The 27,701-nt window shown below is 39.6% G+C and overlaps 2 protein-coding genes across 8 annotated transcripts in view; both read left to right on the top strand.

The window, feature by feature from the left end:
* The window catches only part of LOC134212185 (uncharacterized), a 359,239-nt gene that overhangs the window by 51,269 nt on the left and 280,269 nt on the right, over positions 1-27,701 (top strand). The gene's annotated exons all lie outside the window — the stretch shown is intronic.
* On the top strand, positions 14,375-15,265 carry LOC134216294 (cuticle protein 19-like). Its single transcript, XM_062695218.1, has 2 exons — positions 14,375-14,453; positions 14,518-15,265. Exons 1-2 carry the CDS (start codon positions 14,445-14,447, stop codon positions 14,884-14,886), a joined length of 378 nt encoding a protein of 125 aa, XP_062551202.1. The 5' UTR covers positions 14,375-14,444; the 3' UTR covers positions 14,887-15,265.

Raw genomic sequence — 27,701 nt, 5'->3', positions numbered from 1 at the left:
CAGAGAGCTTATCTGTCCGGCACTGTCTCCCCCTATATTTCAAGATTTTAATCAGAACTAGCAGACCCGACGAACTTCGTTTCGCCTTAAAAATCAATTTTTTAATAGTTCTCGAGTTATGCAGAAATGTCTAGAAAATTTATATGGGAGCCCCCCTTTCCAGAGGAGGAAGGGGCTTCAAACCACCACAGAAACAAATATTCTCTTCCATAACCTCCATTCTCGAGTTATGATGAAGTTAGTGTTTCATTTGTATGTGAGCCTCCCTTTCCAAAGAGGGGAGAGGTCTCGAACCATCTTAAGAACCTTTCCCGGCCCCAAAAACCTCGGCATACACATTTTCACGCCGATCAGTTCAGTAGCTTCCGAGTCTATAAGGGTCATATAGACAGAAATTCATTTTTATGTATATAGATTGTAAAATTTGAGATTTTAGTGTATACTCCATTAATAGTACCTGCTGGGCCCCTTATCGTTTTGTTTCCGCTTGACATTTAGCATTAAAAGTTTTTTTTATTCCCTTTTTTATTTGGTAGGCACTCTGTGTTACTTAACCGCTACTGTGCCGAGATCTACTGTGGTATTCTGCTACCAGAATCCTCACAGATTCTATTTTTAGATTTTCCATTATTTATTGTTGTTGTCGTTGCTGGTCCATCTCAAGTAAATTGTGTCCAATTGTCCGTGTCGTCAATCCAATGATCGTTGCATTGTTCGGTTGCCATTTATCCGGGTAACGTTGGAGAGATGCCTCCGAGAAGAACAAGTTGTCAGTCATCGTCATCAGGCAGCCGTGACGATAAGGCGCGTACCCCAAACGCCATCGTATGACGACTAACGAGGGTTTGGTGAAGGGGCTGGGAATCGAACCCATGATCATCCGCTTGTAAGGCGAACGTGTAGTCAACTACGCTACGGGACCCCCTAGCATTAAAATTTATATTTACCATTTCATGTTCATGTTATATTTATTATATTAATTTCATACTTTTCTTCTTTCGTTATAGGTAAACATTTAAAATACTGGTATCGTAAGTACGCCTTGATGAGCAAGAACATGTTGAATTCCAGGAGTAATAATATAATAATATTGTATACGTTTTGTAATCTATAAAATAAATTTCGCCAAATGCATTCACTTTATGAGCAAGGCCAGTTGAATACCCTTTAGGTTTGTCAGTTCTAATCAAATTCGAACCAATCTCCTGATTGCTGATGAGTTGAATATCCATAACGAAAACAATACAGTCCCATCCCGATTCTAACAACGTGATCAATTGAGCAATCTTCTGTATATTGTCGCAAATCGGTACTTGCGATTAAGGTCTGAGGGAAGCTCTCTCGGGGTAGAGCACTATTTTCATGCTAAAATGTCTATAACTCGGAATTGGGAACGAATTTCGCTTATCCCAACTGACAATCTCTTTGGAATTTATCAAGGAATGTTCCTTGAACATTTTGTGGACCTACTATTTCCCAAATTTGTTCTAAATACTAAACAATTTTTTAACTAAAATTTTCGTTTCTCAGTACCTCTCTCCGATGATTTCAGGCATAAAGGAACCAAATTTTACAAAACCCAACTGACAAAAGTTTTGAAATTTTTCAACTATCATTTTGATTATAATAAAAAGTATATGTGATCGCATTAAATTTTGCAGGAAGCTCTATAAATAAATAAATAAAAATCAAATGTAGGAATGGGACGAGATAAATAATTGATGGCAGAGGCGCATCCTCGTTGCGAGTCGTGGGTAGGACAAATAGGAAGTGCAGGTTCGAGCAATAGTTAAGGTATTAGCATTGGCTTTAAGCGATTCGCAAAAAAATATATGTGTTACAAGCCTAGACTATGGCATGAGAGTAGTATAACTTCCACCTATGACCACCGAGAGCTGCAGAGAACTCTACGACATCTCATAGGTGCCATGAAAGGTTTTGGAACTGTTAGTGTGGAAGGTATAGCAGAAGGAATAGTTTCGGTAGAACGTCAAGCACAGAAAGAACTAAGACATACAGCATAGGAAAAGGACGAGCATCGAACCTACGACCTCCTGCGTATAGGCAGAAGCGGTAGCCAAAAGCGTAAAAGTTACCGTCCTATGTTGAAATGAAATCCATATCGATATAGGACAGTTATACTTGCGGCAGCAACATGATCAATTCTAGAAATAATCTGGACTTAAAAAGATCTTTGCGGACAGAATACTCAGATAATTTGAGAAGTTTTCTACGATTCTAGGGAAAAATATTGCTTTTCCAATATTGTTTAAGGATAACTAAGAAGAAGCATGACATACATATTTGAATTATAGATTATCGAACATTTTTAAAATCTTCCAGCAGAAGTCATGGATCACAGAAATTTGTATAAAACTTCAATGGTTTCAATCAATTATTGCTTATTATTGATTATTGAAGCGATTCAAAGCAAACTTTTAAGAAATCGTATGATTGTCAAAGAATCTTTTGAGAGCTCAGAATTTCTTACGGATCAGATTTCAAATGAACTTTGTGATGGATCAGATCACAGAAATTTGAATAAACATTCAATGGTTTCAATCAATTATTGGTTATCGATTCAGCGATTCAAAGCAAACTTTTAAGAAATCGTATGATTGTCAAATAATCTTTTGAGTGCTCAGAATTTCTTACGGATCAGATTTCAAATGAACTTTGTGATGTTTGTGGTTCCTCAGTTTTAAATTAATCTTTTAAGATTTGTAGAAAACCTTTTTTCTTGGGTTTCCAATAATTCATTTAAACGCACTTCATCTATCCCTTTTTTTACCTCTGGAAAACTTTTAGACCAAGGATAAATCTGATCATTTAGTAATCTAGGCTCGATCATTTAGTAGATTGTCAATAAATCATTCCAGATGTTGAATTCCAAAACTACTTCTAGTGCGAAAGTTTTTCTTCAACTCTGCCTAATAGCTCGTTAATTGAATTCTACTTATAACGGACATAAAGCGCCAGTTGCAGTAACTAAAACTGAATGATTGATATTTTGTTATCATATAGTATAATTTACTGCAACTAGCACATTACCTCCGTTTTTAGTGAAATTCAAACAACGATTTGTTAGGCAGAGTTGTAGAATCTTCAGATAAGAAGTTTACCATACTACACATTTTGAAAGTCAGCTTCTGGATTGAGGTAATATTGATAAACTACTAAATGATTGAACCCAAATTACAAGATGATCGAAAAGATCCTAGCTTTAGACGTCTTGGACGCCTTCGTGATTATAAAACGCTCAAAGTCCTAAAGAACAATCAGTAGTCTATTCCTTTAGGATCTTAGAAACCTCTGTAATTATTCTAAAGACTCTGATTAAATTTGAAATCACCACAGATTTTTGCCAGCTAATGACTTCATATGTTCTACCAATAATCATGGGTAGGACAATGCTTTGACTGTCCCACCCAGGGAAATTCGTGCGTAGGACATGTCCTACTTGTCCTACCCACTCCCGGCGCCACTGATTGATGGTAAATAAGACAAGAAGTTCCTCCATGAATTCCTATGGAAGTTCCTCCAGGAATTCCTCCGGAAGTTCCTCCAGGAATTCCTCCGGAAGTTTCTCCAGGAATTCCTTTGGAAGTTCCTCTAGGAATTCCTTTGGAAGTTCCTCTAGGAATTCCTTTGGAAGTTCCTCTAGGAATTCCTTTGGAAGTTCCTCCAGGAATTCCTTTGGAAGTTCCTCCAGGAATTCCTTTGGAAGTTCCTCCAGGAGTTCCTTTGGAAGTTCCTCCAGAAATTTCTACGGAAGTTCCTCCAGGAATTTCTCCGGAACATCCTCCAGGAATTTCTTCGGAAGTTCCTCCGGGAATTTCTCCTGAAATACTTCCAGGAATTTCTCCGGAAGTTACTTCAGGAATTCCTCCAAAAAATCCCCAAGGAATTCCTCCGGAAGTTCCTCCAGGAATTCCTCCGGAAGTTCCTCCAGGAACTCCTCTGGAAGTTCCTCCAGGAATTCCTCCGGAAGTTCCTCCAGGAATTCCTCCGGAAGTTCCACCAGGAATTCCTCCGGAAGTTCCACCAGGAATTCCTCCGGAAGTTCCACCAGGAATTCCTCCGGAAGTTCCTCCAGGAATTCCTCCGGAAGTTCCTCCAGGAATTCCTCCGGAAGTTCCTCCATAAGTTCCTCCAAGAATTTCTAAGGAAGTTCCTCCGGAAGTTCCTCCAGGAATTTCTCAGGAAGTTCCTCCGGAAGTTCCTCCAGGAATTCCTCCGGAAGTTCCTCCAGGAATTCCTCCGGAAGTTCCTCCAGGAATTCCTCCGGAAGTTCCTTCAGGAATTCCTCCGGAAGTTCCTTCAGGAATTCCTCCGGAAGTTCCTCCAGGAATTCCTCCGGAAGCTCCTCCAGGAATTCCTCCGGAAGTTCCTCCAGGAATTCCTCCGGAAGTTCCCCCAGGAATTTATGTGAAAATATGGAAAAATAAATATTTGAAAATATGACAATATGAAGGGATCAAAAGCTGTATATATGAAAATATAGAAAAACTATTACAAGAAAATTAGAAAATATAAAATATGAATATGAAAGTTTAAAAAAATAAATATATAATAAAAATAACTATGTACCGTCATAAGGGGGGAAGATGATCATTGGGACGAAGATGATCATTTGATGTGTCAGTCAAAAGTGCCTAATTTTTTTATGAAACGGTGGTCTAGTAGGTCAACCCTGTTCAAGTAATGTTACTGATAGGTAGAAAATCCAGGTTTTTAGATCATAATCATGAAAGTGTAGTTCGTGGAGTGCGTGTTTTCTCTTGTTTCGGACAACAGAACAATCGCGCGATCTGCCGAAATATTGTGTTCTGCATTGCGTGGCCAGTAATAAAGTTCATCAGTTCAGTGCGTGATTTCTCACGTTTCAGTTTCTCCAGTAAGCAGAGCGATCGGCCGGTCGTCTAAATTTAGTTTTGCTTTTATTTATTTATTTATTTATTTATTTATTTTATTGTTACCTCCATCTGACTTATAGTCTTAATGAAGTTTACTAACAGCTATTCACACATGTCTCAAAATAGTCACAGAAACTTACAAAACAGTCAATTACTATAAAAAAATCTACATTTATATTCTACAGCATCTGTTGTTTTCCACGCGACTTCACATTCGCAGCCTTAACTGGTTAGCAAATATAGAAGCTCCCTCATCAAACTCAAAAAACCTAAATGCATCGTTGAAATGCGAAGCCATAAACCTTATTGGATCATGCTGACCATAACGGCTATTACGAGGAGCGAGATACAGGAAATTTCTGCGTCGTAGAGGTCGTTCTGCAACGAAGACTGCTTGTATCGTGGTCCTTCTTTTCTCCAATGTTTCGATTCCGAGCAGCATGCAGCGATGTTCGTATGGCGGTAGAATGGATGCATCACGCCACGGCAGATTTCTCAGAGCTATGCGATCGAATTTTCGTTGAACCGCCTCGATTCGTTCGATCCAGCTCCTAGCATGAGGACACCAGACCACCACTGCTAATTCCAAAATTGATCGTACCAATGCGCAGTACAAAGCTTTGAGGCAGAGGGGATCAGTGAATCCATCGGCCATCTTTAGAATAAAGCCAAGCTGTTTGTTAGCTTTAGAGATAACGTTTTCGTAATGAGGTCGAAACGTTAGTTCACTATCGAGCATCACGCCAAGGTCTCTAACTTGATCGAGTCGTTCCAACGGTTGTCCAGATAAAGTGTACACATGGTGCAACGGATATCGTTTTTTTGTGAAGGAAATCGTACTGCATTTATCGACACACAGTTCCAGGCAATTACGTTTGCTCCATTCTTCGAAAGAATCCAGCATGTTTTGTAGCTCCAGGCAATCATCAATACCCGCAATAATCATATAGATTTTCATGTCATCTGCGTAGAAAACTCGATTGCCAGCAGGCAATACATATGTGACGTCGTTGATGTACAGGGAAAATAATAATGGGCCAAGGTTACTCCCCTGGGGCTAGGGTGGTCGGTATTGACCATTTTTGTCAAATATCGGTATTCGGTATTTGATGGAGTCAATACCGGTAATACCGGTAGAATACCGGTTTTTGTGGAAATTTCAGGTTGTAAAAGAAAAACTTTTGATCTGGAGTTTTGGAAGAAAAACAATATTTGTTGACAAACTTCAAATGTTAAAATCATTGCTTGTTGAGCTGGGCAAAACGAAACTTAAGTAGACATTACATACTGAGCGACTCATCTTCCAATCCGCATTGGATTTTGTTAGCAGTTTTGCCAATTGCCAACTACTGCGGATGCCTTCTCCGGTTCAACCGAAGTAGGACGAATGGTTCCAACCGTCGAAAATCTGTTTCAAATACTTGCCCTTGATTCCTTCCGATTTATAGTAGAAGAATTCCTTACGGATTGTATGCAAGGATCCTGGCGTCAACGTATTTACCACCAGCAACACTACAGTCTCTCCACAAGTTTTTCTTTAAGTGATAAACCAGAAAAATATCCATAGAGGCATCTTCTTCGTACCGATCGTCAGGTATAGTTGATGTCTCAGTTTCAACGATCGCATCAGAAATAATTAAGAAACGCTTCAAGATTTCATACGCTTGCTTAATCAAAATAGCTCTGGATGCCTCGAAGAAAATGCTTAAATCGTTTATGATTAATTGTTTCATGGCAGAATTATAAAAATTCGGAGACGAGCCAGCCTCGGGCTGAAAGTCTCCTGAATAAAGACACAAAAAAAAGAATTATAAAACAAAACAAAAAGATCGGCGTATTTGGATCGTCTTTCTGGGATTCATTCCTTAAAAGCATAGTGGCGGACATTTCTGTGGCTTAATTTGATAATAGTTCCAACGTAAATTGGAACTCCACGTCGGCTTCATATAGAGTGCGGAACTCACAGAGCAGTAGTTCCACAACAGTTTGAACAGGTTCGAGGGCTTGAATTATTTCAGCGTGCCTTGGCATCAGCATCATACATTGCGGGAATGTTTTCGACGATATCGATGTTCATGGAAGAAAAAGTCATTCGCAGTTTGACAGATGGCTAAGAGAATGAAGCAACAGGTATGAATAATGACGTTGTTGATCGATTTTTGTTGTAGCGTAAACGTCGGCAATGATGCTTACTTAGGCAAAGTTACTCATGCGCGCATTAAATTGTTGTATTTTTTGCTCGATGAGTCTTTACTGCTTGTAACCGAATATTTGCGCCATATATGCTGGATTTCCTGTTCATATGGAACTGATATGCGATTATAGGCAGTTGAGCTGATTTAAGTAGGTGAAAATTATTCGAGATTTTTGATACTGACAGAAAATTTGAAATACCGAAAATACCGGTATTTTCCGTCTCTAATACCGGTATTTTCGGTACCCAAAATTGGCCGGTAATACCGGTATTACCGGTTTCGGTACTACCGGTTAGACCACCCTACCTGGGGCACACCAGATGTGACAAAGAAAGCGTCGGATTCTATCGAGCCAAGTCTCACTTTCATTGACCTTCCTGAAAGGTATGATCTTAGCCAATTGACGATTGCTAGTGAAACACCTAACTTTTGGAGCTTGTGTAGTAGGACGTCATGATTTACCCGATCGAAGGCAGCTTTGAAATCGGTATAAACAGCATCGACTTGCAAACCCGCATCCATAGAGCGTATGCACACAGAGGAAAACTCAACAAGGTTAGTATTGACTGATCTTCTCGGATAGAACCCGTGCTGGGCACAGGAAATATGATTCTTGCAAGATTCGAAGAGGGCATTATTAACAATAATCTCAAATAGTTTGGAGCAGGCGCACAGTGATGTTATTCCTCTGTAATTAGCTACGTTATTTTTATCGCCTTTCTTGTGGATAGGGGACAAAAACGATGCCTTCCAGCTAGTAGGAAACTCCATTTGATGTAACGATTTGTTGAACAGCTTTACGAGTGGTGTAATAAGCGTAGTTGAACATTCCTTCAGAACTGCAGAAGGAATTCCATCGGGACCGGGAGATACGGAGTATTTTAGCTTCTGGATTGCATTAAGAACTTGATCTTCTGAAATTTCGGTGATATTGAAATCGATGCTATTTGTTACAACATCTCGTAAGGCAGCGTCAATTTGTGTAGGTGATACTTGTATGTTGGAAAAAGCACTCATAAAATGTTCAGCAAACAATTCGCATTTTCTGGAAGCCGTTTCAGCAGAGGATTCGCGCAGATACATTAAAGAAGGCAACCCATCTTCCTTGCGTTTTGACCGGACGAAGGACCAGAATCGTTTCGGACATGTGCGCAGACTTCGTTGCATTCGGTCTATGTAGCGAGCATACAAGATGCGGTTGTAGCGCACATACTTATTGCTGGCAAGCGAGAAGCGACGTTTGGAACAAGGCGAGCGATTAAGTCGATATCTCCGGAGTGCAGAGCGCTTAGCACGCTTCAATTTTTGAAGACGTTTGTTTGCCCACGGAGGTTTTAACGGTGGTCGCTGTAGCGGAACATTAGCTTCAATCACTCGTTGTATCTCGTCGTTGAAGAGCTGCACCATGGCATTGAGATCTAGTTCGAAGTCCAAGAAACGCCAATCGATGGACGAAAAAGCGTCGTTCAGTGCGTCGTAGTCAGCGCGTCGAAAATTGAATCGAATGATATCCATAACTTGATCGAAACGTACAGGCAAAGGAACATAGACAGTGACCTCTAGAGGAGGATGAGGTACATCAACTTGGACTAGCGTTCCATCAGCTTTGTACGGAAAGCAAAACTATCGGCCGGTCACCGACATTTTGTTCTGCTTTGTGCGGGTGAGTAAGTTAATCAGAAAGTGAAAATTTAGTTCGCATCTGTGCAGTGCGGTCTATAATTAAAATATTTCGGGACCGATTTGCGATTTGGGCGTAAAGGTGAATTCCTGCTTAAGCAAGCATTTCTTGAGAAAATCAAGGTATGGATCCGACAGATTAAGCTTTCCTCTATCAGCTAAGGGAATTAGTTTGGGATAAAAACGCTTGCATTCTCCGGAATCCATGGAACAATGTTTGTTTACAAAATAAGTTACGCCCAAATCGCAAATCAGTCCCGATTTAGCGTTTTTCGCTTGTTTTTGTTTTAAATCAAACTACACGCTATACACGGCAGACCTTCTACCAAAACGAACCCTGCCACACTCTCTACCCCATATATCCAACACGGACACGGCCGGCGCTAGTAGTGCCTATTTTTGGGTCACCAGTTCTTACACATTGAAGATGATGTTAGTCCCAAACTTCATCTGTTGGTTCTCTGTGTAATTACAGCTGGCCTGGCAGTAACGGAGTAGCAACAGTGGGCGGTAATTTTGCTCATGCTCATAATCATGAAAGTGTAGTTCGTGGAAGAAAGCGAGAGATAGTCATAAATGACGCTATTTTCGTTTCAAATATTGACTTCGTAGACTTCTTCACGTGGTAAATTCAACATTTATTCAAATCTAGAACAACACTTGAAAAGGGCGTAACAGCCAAAATTTATTCCTTTTGATTCTTCGTCTACACATATAGCTATATATGTGGACAAATAATCAGAAGGAATAAATTTGTGCTGTTACGCCCTTTTCAAATGTTGGTCTAGAAATAATCTAGTGTATCTTGACGGCCGGGTCATAGTGATTTTAGTAGAGTTGTCTTGATCAACTTCACCCCAAACCAGATTATTAAAAAAAAGTGATGATTTAATTTTCGAACGCATTTCAGGAAACTAAATATGTTGATTATTGCAACGTATAGCAGTGCATGTTTTGAAAATATTTGTTTCGATTTGAAATTTAAAACACACATTGTTATTGCATGTTTTGTCTTAAAAGTGATCATCTTCCCCCAGATGACGGTATATGTATAACAATGTAAATCGCGAAAAAGGCATGATAAATTACTAGTTTTTACTTAATTCATTGACCTCTGAACACTTTTAAATACGATGCATGATCATAGCAATCCTAGGACTAAAATTGGATATGTTATCATGCACATGTTGTAGGTCTTGCAAGTATTCCCTGGAGTTTGGACTTTCAGGCCTCCACGCATAAACTAATATCTGTCTGCCGAGTTTAGTACTGTTTCATTTAAATCCACCACTTTTTAATCTCAACAGATACGTATTTCTACATCAACTGTAAGGCCGTTTTCAGTGTCTCGTATTTGACTCGAATACGATACAATGCCTTACAGATAGGATCGAAATACTTATCAATAAAAATTACAACGAATTTTTTAAATCAGTTTTGTTTTGACACGGTGCTAAATCATTTCACTTAATTTTCCACGTCCTTTGCACCAGTTGTCGCACTCGTGGTCACATTATTGGCAATCTCATAAAAACAATGGGATTTGCCATAATCGGAAACAAAATAAGGAATAGTGCCACAACTGGTGCATGCGCTCTTATTATGGATTAAGCATTTGAAGATAATCACAGATTTTTTTATGGTTTTCACTGCTGATCTAAGAAGCAAGAAGGGAAACCTTTTTTTACTTACTAACACCATTACTCTGCCCTTTATTTATTGTTAAAAAAATATATGTTCTTTAGTATAGTGGCGATTGGTACACCCACCCTTCTTCTTCTTCTTCTTCTTAATGGCATTACATCCCCACACTGGGACAGAGCCGCCTCGCAGCTTAGTGTTCATTAAGCACTTCCACAGTTATTAACTGCGAGGTTTCTAAGCCAGGTTACCATTTTTGCATTCGTATATCATGAGGCTAGCACGATGATACTTTTATGCCCAGGGAAGTCGAGACAATTTCCAATCCGAAAATTTCCTAGACCGGCACCGGGAATCGAACCCAGCCACCCTCAGCATGGTCTTGCTTTGTAGCCGCGCGTCTTACCGCACGGCTAAGGAGGGCACCCACCCTATATTCAAAATGATTCTTTGGACTACAAAGAACATGGGTCATTTAAAAAAAGAGATAACAGCCCTTGGGCATATCTGTTTGTTTTATATGTATCACAAGTGCCTCACCCTCTGCTCCAGAAAATTATAAGTTATTTAAAGCCATCCAAAGCAAATCCAATTTTGGTTCTTTATTTGAGAAACTTGCAGCCATTTCAAAAGAAATAAGGCCATTAAAAAATTTTATTAAAATTATGTCCTACTGGTCTCCGAAAGGTCAAGCGGCGGGGGGATAATACAAAAAAAAATTCAAGAAAAAATCCTAAAGCTCCTCAGATTTGTTGAAGAAGTTTAAAAAAAAAGGCCGAGATGGGAACAATTGAAGGCCTATTGCTTAAATAATTGTTCCGTTCCAGGCCATTTTTGAAAAGAGATATTAACCATTTGGCAAATATTACCCTTTGGTTACGCGTGTAGAATTGAAGACCTTGGTATCGGCCCTTAACTTACGAGTGTAGATTCCAGGGGATTCTTGGATAACCTGGAATGGACAAATTTTGAAATCAAACGTTGAAACGCAAAACAACTACTTAGCTCTTTGGGCTTCCAAGAGTGCCTTCTTATAGGCTTATTCTTAAAACTCTTTTTACGTCACGTACCGTTAAAAGAGGGTCGTAAAATAAAATGACGTAGAAAGGAATCCCGTGAAAAGAGGGTTGAATGTTTGTCCATGATTGAAATTATGTACATGGAACATGTAGCGAAGTTAAATGTTGCTTTCGACAGTGATTCATTATTGACGACGGCTCTTTCAGTCTTTATGATAAGCTAAACAACCGAAATTAGCAACCATTTTGAAAAGTGTCTTTAAGACAAGCTAAAACGGGTTTTAGTTCAACTTATCACACATTTCCGTGTGTATTACATCTTCTTCATGGATTTAGAGGCAAAACAACAAAACGTAACAAAAAAAGACTTTAAGAGCTCAAAAAAGCACTGTCGTCAACATGTAGGGGAAATACCAATTGTTGGCAACATAAGCCTTTCGCCAAATTCAAAGAAAATGATACAATCTGTAATTATTCATAGACGGAACTTTTTTATAAGGTACACTGGGGGAAGTGAAAAAAGGGGGTAAGTGTAAAAATTGTCTCAAAAAATTGGAATTGTACATACTTTACAGTTTATCCGCACCATAGCATTGTGCAAGGATATACTTTGATGCCCACACTAATACTATATTAAAATTTGTATAATACATACACTAACACGGTTAACGCTTGAACTGTCATTTTAGGTTTCGCGAGAAGTTAGTTATTATTTATTAAAGCAAATAATTTAAAGATTTTACACTTATCTTTGATATCAAACACTGCGGGGGAAGTGGAAAATGTGTTGATCACTCAAATTTTTCCTTCCCTCCAGGGTTTATTTTGATAGCTGTGAGCTAAGTTGATTAGTTTATGACCCTGTAAGACTCATTTTTCCTATAAAAAGTTCATCTTTGGGGCGAACATATAGATTTTATGTACACTTATTGTTCGAGGAACAAAACCAGCCCTCTTCTAGCTATTACGAGAATTCTTAGGGGACCTATTCCGTTAAGCCAAAGAAATTATTCAACAAAAGATACTCAGAGCAATTATCGTTTTGATTTCATTTATATGTAACTACTTATCACAATTGAAGGTCAATGTTACATGAGTTTTCCACTTACCCCATCCCACTGGGTTAAGTGGAAAAACAATTCCTATTTTTTAAATATTTTTCCATAAATTTCAAGCAACCCAAATGGTATGAACTACCGCACAGTTGGTGCAAAATTTACTGTATTGATAGCCCATTTTGATTGAATGCAGTTAGATCATTTAATCTGGTTTTACACTAATGCAAATATGCCCTATCGATTTTTCCTTTTCCAGTTCCCCCAGTGTACCTTATTTAAAAAAAACTCATCTAAAAAGTATCTTTGTATGTGATGCAGATTATTATCATTATTATAGTTGAAAAGCATATAAGACAGATTAAAAAAAAATCTAATTCTGTGTTTTTGTTTTTGATTCTACCCAAACGTCATAGTAGCTCTAAACTGGTATTAATAATTCTCTAGTTCGGCTTGCATCCATAGGGCTGGTGAGCCTTATATCGTTATAAACGTTATAAACTAATATGCGGCTTGTTTTGGTGTATAAATGCTTCATTTTATCCAAGGATCAATCAACTTTGCAGTTACGGCGTCTTTCATAATTATAATATTTATAATTATTTCATTTAATTGAAAGTTTTAAAAGCATAAATAGAATATTTTGCTCCAAATTTAAATTAGAATAGTGGTTGAAAATTTGGAATGAAACTGAATCCCTACATATTAAAACACTATAAATGTAACGCGCACAGAGAATGGAGTGCGGTAACCATTAGCTTATTTTTCCAGCCCACAATATGCATGTGAACCCTAGTACCATTGAGTTTTGCCTTTATTTATCAAATTGTATATCGAAAAAAATAGGATATTAGCATATATTTTAAATTTTCAAATTTATTTTTTTCGATTTTTGACATTAGCTATTTTATAGTTTTATATAATTTATTCTAATTACCATAGAGATTATATTCTCGCGATCCTACTTGTTATTAAACTAAAAAAATCTTGTTGTTAAACGCAATAAATACTTATACAATACTTCGATGCTTTTAAAAAAATTGCCTAAGTTTAATTTGACCGTTGGGTGCGCCCGACATGGTCTAAGCACGATTACAACCAGCTCGATTATGTTGAAAAGTAATAAATCGGGCAATGTTTCTCACAGCCACACGGATAATGACTCTAGCCATGCTTTACACTAATGACCTCAAAGTAATCACGCCAGAAAGACAAGGCACCGAACTGGTCCGAAAACAAGCGACAAACCCATCCATCGTGCATATTGTACCTCAGATCCAACCAATCTCACACACTACTCGTAGGTACTGAGTACTGAGTGATCGACTGTTATGTTAAATTTTTACTCCCATTATAACGGTAAATTTGAAAACGATTCAAAATAGAGCATAGACCCTCAGTCGGTATGAAAATTGAAGCAACAAATACCCAGAAATCGAGCCTTCATCGGGTAGGTGCCGGGGAGCTGGCGGCGTCGATCAGTCGGACGGACGGAAAAATTGCTACAAACTGTTTTGAAAGCAATTGGCATACTTCCATCGGTAAATGCGACGATGATGGGTGGAAACGATTGATGGAGGAGGCCACGGATCGCAGCCGGCAATTCTCAAGAAGTTTCAATGTTTCTTTCGATCAATGTCTCGCAAGGTCGAACCCCCGTGAGCTTTACTTTAGCACAGTCAAAGGCTATGATGATGAAACAAATAACCATGGATGGAACGCAAAAATTGGAAAATTATGCATTTTTCGGAATAACGATTGCACCACGTTCTCGAACCCTGACGAACTCGACCGTAGAGGAGTCCACAGTGTAGTAGATTCATCAGTATAAATGATCTGTGGTGGGCTTCTAGTGGCATCAGTTCAATCACAGTGTTCTACCAGTGCAGTGCAGTGCTTCACATCCTCTCAGAAGAATTCCAAAGCAGGAGATCCAAAATGTTTAAAGTAAGTGTACGGATTCCTAGAATGGAACATCCCAATAACTCCTGTTGCAAAACTTCCCACCCAGATCATTGCCTTGGTTGCCTGTTTGGCCATCGTGGTATTTGCGGAACATTATGAAGATGAGGAGGAACACAAGCTTTCTGCGGAACATTTTGAAGTTGAGGACGAACACAAAGACTACGAAGCCAATCCGGAGTACAAGTTTGAATATGGTGTGAAAGATCCTCACACCGGTGACCACAAGAGCCAATGGGAGCACCGTGATGGGGAGATTGTCGTAGGATCCTACTCGTTAGATGAAGCCGATGGTACCCACCGTGTAGTGACCTACAATTCTGATGACCACAACGGATTCCAGGCACACGTGCAGCGCGTTGGAATTGCCCAGCATCCACACGGTGAAAGCTATTCGAATATTGATCAACATCATTGAATCGGTTGTTTTAGGAATAGTGCTACGAGATAACACTAAGATACTAATACTTGCTGAACAGAGTTTGAAAACAAGTTCCTTGCTCACAATGTGAGCCAACAAAGGTGCGTCTTTTCTTTGTGAAGAATCCTTCGATATTGATTTTGCCTATCGAAGTTAGCTTAAATTGTTCCTAGTTTGATTGTGTTATATATTGCCTGTAATTGCTTAAAAATCCCATATGAATAGGAAACCCAGCAAAGTTGGGACAACTATGCGGTTATAGGCAGTATATATGTGTGAATTTTGCCTACCAGGCATCAAATGTGTTTCTGAGACAAATGCCTCAAAGTCAAGAGAGACGATGTTCCAGTAATAATAATTTTCGTTCTAACTTCGAGTTTTTGTTATATCTAGCATTTTTTCCAATAAATATTACAGGCAATCCCAAGGCAGCACTCTTGTCATAAAAGAATTAAACTTACAAAGTAACAAAATTTAAGATCAAATCATGTCATATATAAGTTGCTGCAACCAATCAATCTGAGTGGTACTACTCGGGTCCTCACAGTAACAGTAAGAACTTGCATGATTTACATCAAATGCCTTTATGTTTCTAGATTCAAAAAGTGATAAAGTATTACACTGTCATAACTGTTCCATGTTGTTGTTAATAAGATAATCAAACCAGCCTCAATTTTATAAGATTTTACCAATATTTTTGGAATGAAATGGGCGTAGGCAACACATTTCCAGGACACAAGAAGATACTTATAGAAACATTTTTCAATTTTCATTACCATCAAACGACAAGTTTATTTTGTCAGTGGGACAAATTGACTCGAGTTTGAAATTTTTTTCATCAAGGTAACATGGGACAATTATGCGTAGAAGGGCAGTACGGTTCGTTCAAAAGTAATATTTATTCCGTGATTTTGTTTTCAATTGTAGATAATTAGTGCGTGAAAGTTACGGGAATCCACCCAAATGCGAACGAAGTCGAAGTAATAAGTTGTACATTATGAAGAAGTTAAGCACCAGTGTTGGAAGAATCATATTCAAATCTCAATCATCGAAGTCACATGAGTTAACTCGCATATGGTTCTGAAGGAACATCTTGAGTTTTTCGCGTAGAATCGCATCATGTCGCTAATTCGCCGAAAAATGATTTTGCTTCCAAATGCGTCAACCCAATTGGAACGTATTTTATGTTCACATTTATTTATTTTTAGCTAAACAGATAACACTGAATCAAATTGTATTGTACTTGGTTCGCCCACCTAACTCGATACACTTCCCTTCCCTACCCTCATGGTTGCTGTCCGGCATTCTTGCAAAATGTCCTGCTCATCGTCAACTCCCAGCTTTAGTTACCTTTTAAACACTGCAAACCGCAAAGATGATCCTAGGCACCCGTCTTTCGAATACTCCGAGTGTTTGGAGGTCTTTCTCGAGCATGGTTTTAGTTTCATGTCCATAGAGGAGTACTGGGGCCTCATTGCACATCCCCTTTCGATAGCACTTTCGTATGACAGTTTGCATCGTTTTCTCGTTTCGAATCGAGATGCGCAATGCCACCCCTGGTCTTATGAGCGTTTTGTACATACTACATTTGGTACGGGTATAAATCTTTTTTGACATCAATATCTTCTGGAGCCTGTAGTAGTCCCGACATCCAAAGATAACCTTCTTTTTTATAATGGCTGTATCTTTGATTGGCGCAAAAATTTTTAATTCTCGACCTTATTGTACTATTTCCAGGTTTCATTTTAGGGTATCTGAATCAAGGGGTTTATAGTTTATTGCCGTTGTCAACCACTATTTTGCTTTTTTCATGCGTTTGGCTCTTTCATAGAATACTTTGTGATATGGCAAACGGCAGACCATTTTGTTATAGACCCCGAGCAGAAGCGACGATCTCGGAAACAGCCGTTGGTATGAGCTTGATATGAATAAGAGGTAAATTGACAGAAAAAATGACCAAAAAATATATACCTATAATACATGCTCCGATATTGCAAACATGCAAGGCGCAAAGCTCTAAAAGTGGTCTGAACACCACCTTGCTAAGATATTTGAAACAAAAGAGTTAGAGCAAAAAAACGGGTTTTTCAAGGGTACACAGCAAATAATTTTTAAAATTCAACAACGTGTAAAATTGCAACTGATCCCAAAAAACGAATAAACATTCGATATTCAATTGAATTTGATTGAATTTTACAAGCAAGCACAGTTTAAACTCAGACAAACATACATAACACTCGACAAATCTACATCGTTCACTGATTTACTGGTCAATTCAAATAATCATTAGTTGGCCAATCGATCACTCGTGGCGCGCGCATCGGATTTTGAGTTTGACGTTTGCACACTACCGCCATCTCGTTCGTGGTTTGCCAAACTAACTGAAATCAATAGATGTCGTTAGTGTTTGAACGACGATGAATTTGATGAGTGAATGTTCAATGTGTTATGTCTGTTTGTCTGTGGTTTAAATTTATTTTGATTTGGAAGAACATTGATATGGATTGAATTTTGCATTTATTGGCATGTTCCAAATATGTATTAACATTTAAAATCACAACATATTTTTATCTGTGTAGCCCTAAGTAAACTAGGGAAAATTTCCCTTTGTCGGTTTGTTTTTTTGTAAAATGCCTTAGTCACAATTTTTTGGAACATTGTATACCCGTATCTCTGCTAATGAAAAAGATTTTATTTATCTACTAGAAGAACCGACGAACTTTATTTCCCCTAAAATTAATTTATTATCTGATTAGTTCTCGAGTTATGTAAAAATTTTTGTTTCATTTGTACGGGAGACCTTTCAAGTAGGAGGAGGGGTTTCAAACCACCCCAGAAACATATCTTCCCTTCCAAAACCTCCACATGCCAGATTTCTTTCCATTGGCTTGATTATTTCTCGAGTTATGAAGAAATTGCCCAAGTAACCATGAAGCTATATATACTTGCAAATAATCCAGCCATTAAGGTTGACTTAAAGTGGAAAAAGGCCCTTTTACGACCAAAATAATGCTTCACTACTTTGACATGTTGAAATAAAACATAAGTAATGCATCGCTGCATTTGTAATGCTGAACTAATGTATCGTTGCTTGACAGTTGATGAATAAATGCATCTTTACATCGTTAAAACTGATCTAATGCAATTAGCATTTAATAAGCTGATCTGTGATTGATTACATGCAACAATTAATGCTTGGTGGTTACTTGGGTGGTGTTTCATTTGTTTTATGTATCAAGATTTTTTATATGTGGTCCACCCTAATTTTTATTGAAACCCTTTTAAGCCTCTTACCATTAAGAGAAACCTTGCAAAACAGTCTTTTTCTATCTCTGCTTTTTTCGAGCTCAGCTTCAATATCATCTTTACCAGCTGCTTTATTTATATCCATTCGACCAAATGTCCTTTCGACTAAATGTCATTCGACTAAACGTCATTTGACGAAATGTCATTCGACGAACTGTCCCAAAGCCGAGTACGCGTATGCTATCTTTGCTGATTGTTCCTTCGATCCGTATGGGGTCATTTAAAAATGATATCACAGGTTCTAGGGTGGGAGAGGGTTTGAGATTTTGTGACAGGACGTAATATACTCGGTACACAAAACAGCATTATAGGAGTGGGAGGGGGGCTCTAGAAATTCAAAAAAAATAGTAAACTTCATATTTGAATTGCCTCTATTCTCTCTGGCTAATTATTCGGTGCTTGTTTTTTAAAGCTAGCTTGCAGAGCCTGACACAGTTTTTGCTAGACCATTGTGAGTCTGTTCAAATATTACGTAACGTGAAAAACGTAACAATCTGTAACAATTTTCAGAACCACCCCCACCTCTATGCGTAACGCGTAACAATGCTGTTTTTTAAAAAAGATCTTAATTTTGGTAGAATTTGAAGAACGGTGCAATAGATTATTATTTACTGTATATTTCATGCTTTTTAAAGATAATAATTTTTTTTGAAAAAAAATCATATTTTTCTCTATATGCAATTAACTTGTTACGCGTTACAATATTTCGAAGGACCCCCTATATGTTGCATAACAAATCGTAACAAAAATTAAACTACCGCCCACCTCCTATTGCGATACGTAATATTTGAACAGCAGGGACTATGTCCAAGGGCTTGACGGTCCCTCCCCAGGCCATCTGCGAGTTGTGGGGCTTGCCTAGGATGTGGTGGGCTTTGACAGTGGGTCCTGTTAAACCCCTATAAAAAGATGCATGTATCCGCAAGTAGGCTCCGCCAAAGTGACCGTGTGCCGCTCAAAGCGCACAAGCCCAATTCCTGGTGTCAGATGGGACATAAAACAGACCTGGCACGACGGCCCTCCGACGAGACAGGAGGATTGCGCAGGCCCAACAAGCCGCCTGGAAAACCAATAATTACGAGCAATACGAGAGATAATATGACTCGATATAATCGGCAAAGACCTAGGCGACGAATAAAGGATCACGATTGGAACCTTGGAACATGGAATAGCAAGTCGCAACTTCGACATCGTGGCGCTGCAGGAGATTTGCTGGACAGGACGAATGTGTGGAAAAGCGGGCATCGAGCGCCACCTTAGTCAAGTCCAGCTCCTCGCGAGCGGCTACCTTCTACCAAAGCTGTAGCACCACCAACGAACTGGGAACCGGCTTCATAGTGCTGGGTAAGATGCACCAACGTGTGTTTGGGTGGCAGCAAATCAACGCAAGGTAGTCAAGCTGGTGATAAAAAGCCGTTTCTTCAACTATACCATCATCAACGTACACTGCCCACACGAAGGAAGATCCGATGACGAGAAAGAAGCGTTCTACACACAGCTAGAACAGACATATGATGGATGCCCGCTGAGGGACGTCAAAATCATGATCGGTGACATAAACGCACAGGTAGGAAGGGAGGAAATGTATAGACCGGTCATCGGACCGGATAGTCTGCATACCGTATCGAATGATAACGGTCAACGATGCATAAACTTCGCAGCCTCCCGCATAATGGTAGTCCGAAGCACTTTTTTCCCAGCAAAAATATCCACAAGCCACTAAGAAACGGAAAACCAAATCGACCACGTTCTGCACTTACCTCAGTGCAAATATTGAATCCGACCACTACCTCGTTACAGTATGCCTGCGCTCAAAACTCTCGACGGTGTACAACACGCGTCGTAGTCGAACGCCGCGGCTTAACATTGAGCGGCTACAAGACGGTAGACTAGCCCAAGACTACGCGCAGCAGCTGGAAGTGGTACTCCCAATGGAAGCAGCTAGGCGCAGCGTCTCTTGAAAATGAAGAGATATTCGATCCGCCATTGGTAGCACAGCTGAACTGCACTGCACTGTATGACGGCGAATGTGAGCAGTTAGTGGAAGAGAATAATGCAGCATGGGCGAGATTGCTGCAACACCGCACGAGGGCGAACGAGGCACGATATAAACGGGCGTGGAACAGACAAAACTCGATTTTCCAGAGGAAAAAACGCCAGCAGGAGGATCGAGACCATGAAGAGACGGAGCTGTACCGCGCTAATAACGCACGAAAGTTCTATTAGAAATTGAACCGTTCACGTGAGAGCCACGTGCCACAGCCTGATATGTGTAAGGACATAAACGAGAACCTTCTTACGAACGAGCGTGAGGTGATCCAAAGGTGGCGGCAGCACTACGAAGAACAACTGAATGGTGATGTGGCAGACGAAGATGGCGGCATGGTGATGAACCTGGGAGAAATCCAGGAGAAGATTGGCCGGCTGAAGAACAACAATTGATCAGGACCAGCTATGGCAGCTAATGCACGAAAACGGATTTTCCGATAAACTGACTCGGTTGATCAAAGCGACGATTGATCGGGTGATGTAGGTAGTTCGAGTTTCAGAGGCATTCTCGAGTCCCTTCGAAACGCGCAGAGGCGTACGGCAAGGTGATGGTCTTTCGTGTCTGATATTCAACATCGCTTTGGAAGGGGTAATACGAAGGGCAGGGATCGACACGAGTGGTACGATTTTCTCGAAGTCCGTCCAGTTATCTGGTTTCGCCGACGACATAGATATTATGGCACGTAACTTTGAGAGGATGGAGGAAGCCTACATCAGACTGAAAAGCGAAGCTAAACGGATTGGACTAGTCATCAACACGTCGAAGACGAAGCACATGATAGGAAGAGGCTCAAGAGAGGACAATGTAAGCCACCCACCCCGAGTTTGCATTGGTGGTGACGAAATCGAGGTGGTTGAAGAATTCGTGTACTTGGGCTGAATGGTGATCTCCGATAACGATACCAGCAGAGAAATTCGGAGACGCATCATGGCAGGAAATCGTACGTACTTTGGACTCCGCAAAACGCTCCTATCGAATAGAGTTCGCCGCCGTACCAAACTGACAATCTACAAAACGCTTATTAGACCGGTAGTCCTCTACGGACACGAGACCTGGACGATGCTCGTGGAGGACCAACGCGCATTGGGAGTTTTCGAAAGGAAAGTGCTGCGTACCATCTATGGTGGAGTGCAGATGGCGGACGGTACGTGGAAGAGGCGAATGAACCACGAGTTGCATCAGCTGTTGGGAGAACCATCCATCGTTCACACCGCGAATATCGGAAGACTGCGGTGGGCCGAGCACGCAGCCAGAATGTCGGACAGTGATCCGATGAAAATGGCTCTCGACAACGATCCGACGGGAACAAGAAGGCGAGGTGCACAGCGGGCAAGGTGGATCGATCAGGTGGAGGACGATTTGCGGACCCTCCGTAGACTGCGTGGTTGGCGACGTGCAGCCATGGACCGTGCTGAATGGAGAAGACTTTTATGTATTGCACAGGCCACTCCGGTCTTAGTCTGGTAATAAATTAAAAAAAGATTGCTGTCAAAGTAAGTGTATGGAAATGACCAAAATACAAAAGGCTAAAAGTGATACCAGTGTTAAAATATTCTAGCTGGATATTAGCAGGACCTAAATACCCAGTGTTGTTACGGTATTAAGGGCTAGAGCTATTTGACGTCGTGGTAGCCAAGTCCCAAAATCCCAGAACGGTTTGGAGTCGACCACATGTAATCACGGTTGAGAGCAAAAGGTAAAAGCCACGCCGCTCAAAGTAGCATTTCAGATGCTACATTAGGGAACCCATATCCAGGTAGACGGAACGTCGGAACCACGATACCAGGTGGCGTCATCAGGGCCCAACACTGACACCACACACAAACGTGAGTAATGTTGTTAACGGTTTTCAAAAATCAAAGACACGAAATCCACGGGAAAATGAGAATCTCCTTCCAGCAGAATGATCCAACAAAAAGAATAATGAAATTTGCAATTCTTGTCAAGTTTTCCACGGGATGGTTTGTTTGAAGAAGGGCGCGTCAACTGGTTAACAACTGTTGGAGACAAAAGTAATAGACGCAAACGACTAATACTTTCCTTCCTTGACTCCGATTGGCTACCACTTCATTGTCCAGTTGTAACTTCATTGATGCCCTGATGCATCCTCCCAAACCCTATTTATTTAAAGTCAAATCAATGATATTGTAAAAGAAATTTGGACATGTGTAGAACAAATATGAAACAGTGATCTGGTAGAGAATCACATAAGCTACGGTGTTCCAATACCTTGCTCTGAAACATCAATTTCATTGTTAATCTAGGCTATAAATAGCTACTTCCTGTGAGCCCAACGTAATGCGATGGTGTTTCTGTTGAAAAATCACTGGACCTCGGGCGTGTATCGGAAGTTAATATGATGAAATATTGTTTCCAATTTCCATGTGGGCGAACGAAGCCCACGATATAGAGAGAATCTCCTTCTGACAGTGTAAATCAACAGACTAACAATTAGGTTTAAAATACTTAAAGGGCCCGTCAAATCTATTACAACTGCGGGGAAAAGTATAAATGGATGTTTTAGTACAAGTTTCGCTTCGACTCGGATAGGCATTCCAATTCCATTGACTTCCAGTTTCAACTACAATGATGCCCTGATACTGTTTGTGAGTTACTTTCGAAACATCAACTAATGGAGAGTACGCAGTAATAAATACTATGAATACATATTATGAACGTGTTTAGAAAAATATGATGAAAATAAAAAAATATAATATCTCCAAAATTATTGTGAGGCTTAGTATCGTCAATCCAAAGTGCTGAGAACCAGTCCAGGGTATCTAATTAAATGGGGAGAATATCGAGTAATGCAGATAAAATATTAACATTTTTATGCAGTAACTAATCATATTGGTATCGAGTTACCAGAACATCTAGAAAAAGTTGAGTTAACTGAAAAAAATATTACGGTACGGTTACGGTATACTTCGTAGATGAGACAGTTGTTTATGTTACTTTTCTATCTAGATTGCTGAAAGAAATTATGGATGGAACATTATACAAATGTACAGATAAAAATCATTACAATCTTCTTTTGCTACGATTGGCTCCTTGTGCACTAAGCATTTACTAAGTTATCTGTACCTTAAGTGAAAAAAACATTTTGATGGATCAATTTACCAAGAGGTTGAATTCCAACTATTAGATGCAATTGGAATGTAATAATTGAAAAACATATTAACGAATAAGGATGATTGTGTAGGTAGATACATGAAAGACCTAGTTTATTAGACAAAGGCCATCATGGAACACCGCAAAACACCAGTATTGCATCATGTACAACAAAAATATATTGAATAATTAATTATTAATTAATAATAGTCTTTTAACCTTAACAAAAATATAAATAAAGCTAAAATGGCTTGACCTCACCAAGTTTGCATAACGACGTCCGTTTCCTGCGAATGCTTGCTTGCCCTCCAATCTGTGCGAACTGTGCCAGGTTAAAGGTAAAAAGTGTCGAAATAATAGATAGAAAGTTAGGAAAAATTCAAATTTTCCACTTTTTGATGTACCGCCATCGGGGGTGAGAATGGGTCATCGCTCTTTCCAGCAGCCTGGAGGTCGTAGAGCAAAATCGTTCAAAAAGGTCTCTTATATTTTAGTCTTCTTTCCCTCAGATACATTCAATCAATTCTACAAGCATTCTAAGTAGTTGGAACAGTGACCCATTCTCACCCCCATTTGACCCATTGTCACCCCGACGACGGTAATATCTAACATTTCGGCAGTGCAAAACACTTCAGTCTGACGAACCTACAATTTACTACGCGTCTCCACGAACTGTGTATACCAGAATGCTGATTCACCGACGCGTGGTGCGTTGTTCCCCAAAAGCTGCCAGCTTAAAAGGCGTTTGCCTCATGAGTTTTCCACCAATGAAATATCACCACTTTTTATGTTTCCTGTCGTTCAGATTTGTAGATAATGTTGATCAATACGTACATTGCTGATTCTAATTTCAATAACTGAGATATTTACCATCAAAATTGCCAGCAACGTCCTTACAAAACAAGAAATGAATTATAATTAAAATATCTACCTTTTTTCTGCTTTGTTTTATCTAGTGTTATGCATTATTAATTGATTCTATTATCAGAACTGAGAATCAGATATAATACAGCAATAGTTACCTTCAAATTTATATTTTTTTGTCTTTCGTTATATCTATTAGAATGGCAAGATGTCGTTCCGCGTTTAAACATTCAACTTCACTTTTTTTACTAGGTTGTCTGATTTTATCGAATGATTGCATACAAATTTATAAATTTATCGACAAATTCAATCATCATAAGCTATAGAAGCATAAAAAAGGTATCCGTTCGCCTGAATCCGACCGTTTGAAGATATAGAAATTCGAACTGAATAATCAGAAATTGGCTACTGCAAACGTAAATGTATATCTGGAAGCCACATAATGAATAGCAAAGGCACCCCTTGGACTGCATTTTGTTCTGCATTGGAATATGTGGCAGAACCTGAATGAGCCACAGAAGCCAGAGTAAAAATGCAAAAGAACTCAAAATCCAAACACAATTCATGCATATGGTATGGTGCTGATCGTGAAACGAGTGCTCTTTTGCTTCACCTTGGAAATAATAATTAAGATATTAATCTGTAATAGGCATGTTTGTGCCTCGCTACAATGGCAAAATGTTTCCAATCTCTTCCTCTCGGGCCGCTGACGCTGGAACATTATACGTTAGGGTGTCTAAAAATACTTCTTATTGCATTGAAGTATCATAATGAATTTAGATTAAAAAGTAAAGACATAAGACTTGAGCTCTTCTTATCAAAGGTACGTTTTGTTTTATTGTAAGTATCCTTCAGTTGATAACATGGTAGTTCAAGTCGGAATTAACTATTGGAGGTACCCTATTGTGGAAATATGCATATATGTAGCTGCTCGCTTAAAACACACCAACCAATAACTTCCGATGTAGAACATCAAGTATCTGCGCAGCCGTGCCCGTTGTTACCCATAACTATTCGGTGGTGGAACACTTTGTGTGCCACGATTTGCGTGTCATATAGAGCTGCGCACAGTCAATGTATGATTGGTTCCCGACTTTGTGAGTTGTACAAATGGTCTGTACCGGAACAAATTGCCTGCACGTTCCACGGATTTAAGTTTGCAGAAAAGCATTTGTTATACAGTCGCCGACACCGACGTCGCCGGAGGTGCAGCAGCATTTGTAGCTTTTCTCAAGTCAAACCGCAAACCTGTCTTATCTGGAGGGTGGGTGAACTGTCCGGAAGGGACCAAATTTAATTAAAAATTTATTAGGCGTATTAGTTACGTGTAAAATGATTGTTATCAATACATCTTCATTAAAATTTCATGACATTGTCTTGGAATCTTAGAAAGATTCATCTTAATATAGATTGATATGTTTATTGACAGTGAAACGAAATTTATGGACTTTCCCATGGATAGTAGACTTGCATACATTCTGAATCGTTACCCATACCCGGAATTGGAACCGATATTGTTCATATGAAAAACTATTTCTATTTGATAAATTAATAATGATGAAAAAATATTTCTTCTTCGTAAAATTGTGTAAAAACTTAGAATTCATTAATAAAATATTATTTTAATGATATTGAATCAAATGTGCGTTAAGTTGAAATTAGAAAATATTATTTGAAAATAAAGGAAACAAAAACTTGGGCACTAAAGGGTTAATTTAAGAGAAGCTATATCACACCACTTTCCATGTTCCTTATCCGATTAGTAAATTAGACGAGGATCCGCTCGGTGAACAATTATTCGTAGTTTTCACCACTCTCTGTTTCGTTAGAATCCGAACACTCGAATGCCTTTTCCTCCAAACAACGTCTCTGATCGATGAGTTATTTTTTCACGCTAAATTGATTTTCCTTTTCGTCTGGCCATCCGCTACTCGGTTAGTGAATTGCACGCGGAAGAGCGGAAAAGGCGAATCTAACCACGATTCACGACCTGCTCGATACGCCTAGTAAAATAGAAAGAGAGTCTTTATTGAAAGCGAGAGGCGGGCAACGTAAATTTAATTGGTTGGCCTACATTAATCCTAAAGCATCGAACACTTACAGGCTTCGAGATTGGAGGGCAAGCAATTTTGGACCCCGGTCAATTTTGGTACCTTTTTACTTGCACTCTCCATCCAGTTCTACTTTCGATTAGTTGAACGATCGGTCGCCTCTGTGCATCGACAGCTGGTGATCCCTAACCGATGCCCCCCGCTTTTGTTTGCTGGAGCTTCCCTAACCTGCGACTTTGTAGGTGCCGGAGAAATGGGTCAATACAGATGCCTTTTTTCCTGTCAGCCCCGACTGCGATAAAAAGTTAGCATCACTGATGGAATGTTTATAATTGCGGCAGGGGTCGATGAAACGCGGAAATGAATGGTCATTCTATCGAAAGTGGTAATACGAATCGCCCCGTGGGATGGTCCCTGATCTTTCTTGTTGATGCGTTTTGGTGATGGCCGCAATTGAACGGGGGCACTCACTCGTATGGGTTGAGGTCAACCGGCTGTAGAGAGACGACGACAAAGCAGACTCGTTGATGATGATGATGATGATAATCCGGCGATAATTATGAGGGATATCGTGAAAAAGTTGTAGGTGGTTCATCCCATAAGGCGGTGTTGAATCACACTTCCAATTGAAAATGAAACTATGAAATATGGAAAGGTGTAAACATTTGTTTTTTTTTTCGTGCTTATACTTCCTGATGAGTGTAAACAGTTTAAAATAACTTAGTCGTTGCTAAATTAACTGATGGAATTTATTTCTTTTACTTTGATAATAGTTTTTGGGAACAGCAAAATACGCAGTTGAGTCTAACTAATCATTAACTCGATTATTGGCCTTTTGATATACTCGAGAGTTGTGGGAACCGAAGCATGATGGTTCGAGGTAAACGAATATTGGACGGATTGAATTATTTAACTGCAGCGTATTTATATCCATAAAAAACAGTTATAAACCTGCTGACTGCAGTATTTGAATCTAGTTCACTACAATTAACACAAACCTGAACCAGAAACCTCGTACTGCTTCGAACTCCATCGTAAACTTATGTTTCTATGGGATGTTGTACGTTGCACAAACGTCCACATACGATAGCTTGCAGTACACGCTTGTATTGAACGATTGAGACAAACACAAAATTAATTACCCAAGATTTAAAAGAGTTCTATAGACACAACGTTTCTTACCCATCCACCCCGCTCACGTACGTGGCCATATAGTGAATAGTGCACTGCGAATAGGCAACGGTTGCGTCGCCGGTCGGATCGCGTCAGCTTAGCATGAGAAACCCATACCCCGAACACCCACGCACACAATCCAGCCACCCGACTGACTGACGGTCTGCCTACTGTCTGTCCACAATAGGTGCATGCAAAAACTGCGCACATGCATCGAGATAAAAATGGATAAATTGCGCCCGACATACTCCCGAAGG

Source organism: Armigeres subalbatus, chromosome 2 (assembly GCF_024139115.2).
Source record: "Armigeres subalbatus isolate Guangzhou_Male chromosome 2, GZ_Asu_2, whole genome shotgun sequence".
NCBI lineage: Eukaryota > Metazoa > Arthropoda > Insecta > Diptera > Culicidae > Armigeres > Armigeres subalbatus.
The sequence above is the reverse complement of the archived record's forward strand: the minus strand, read 5'-3'. Positions and strand labels throughout refer to the sequence as shown.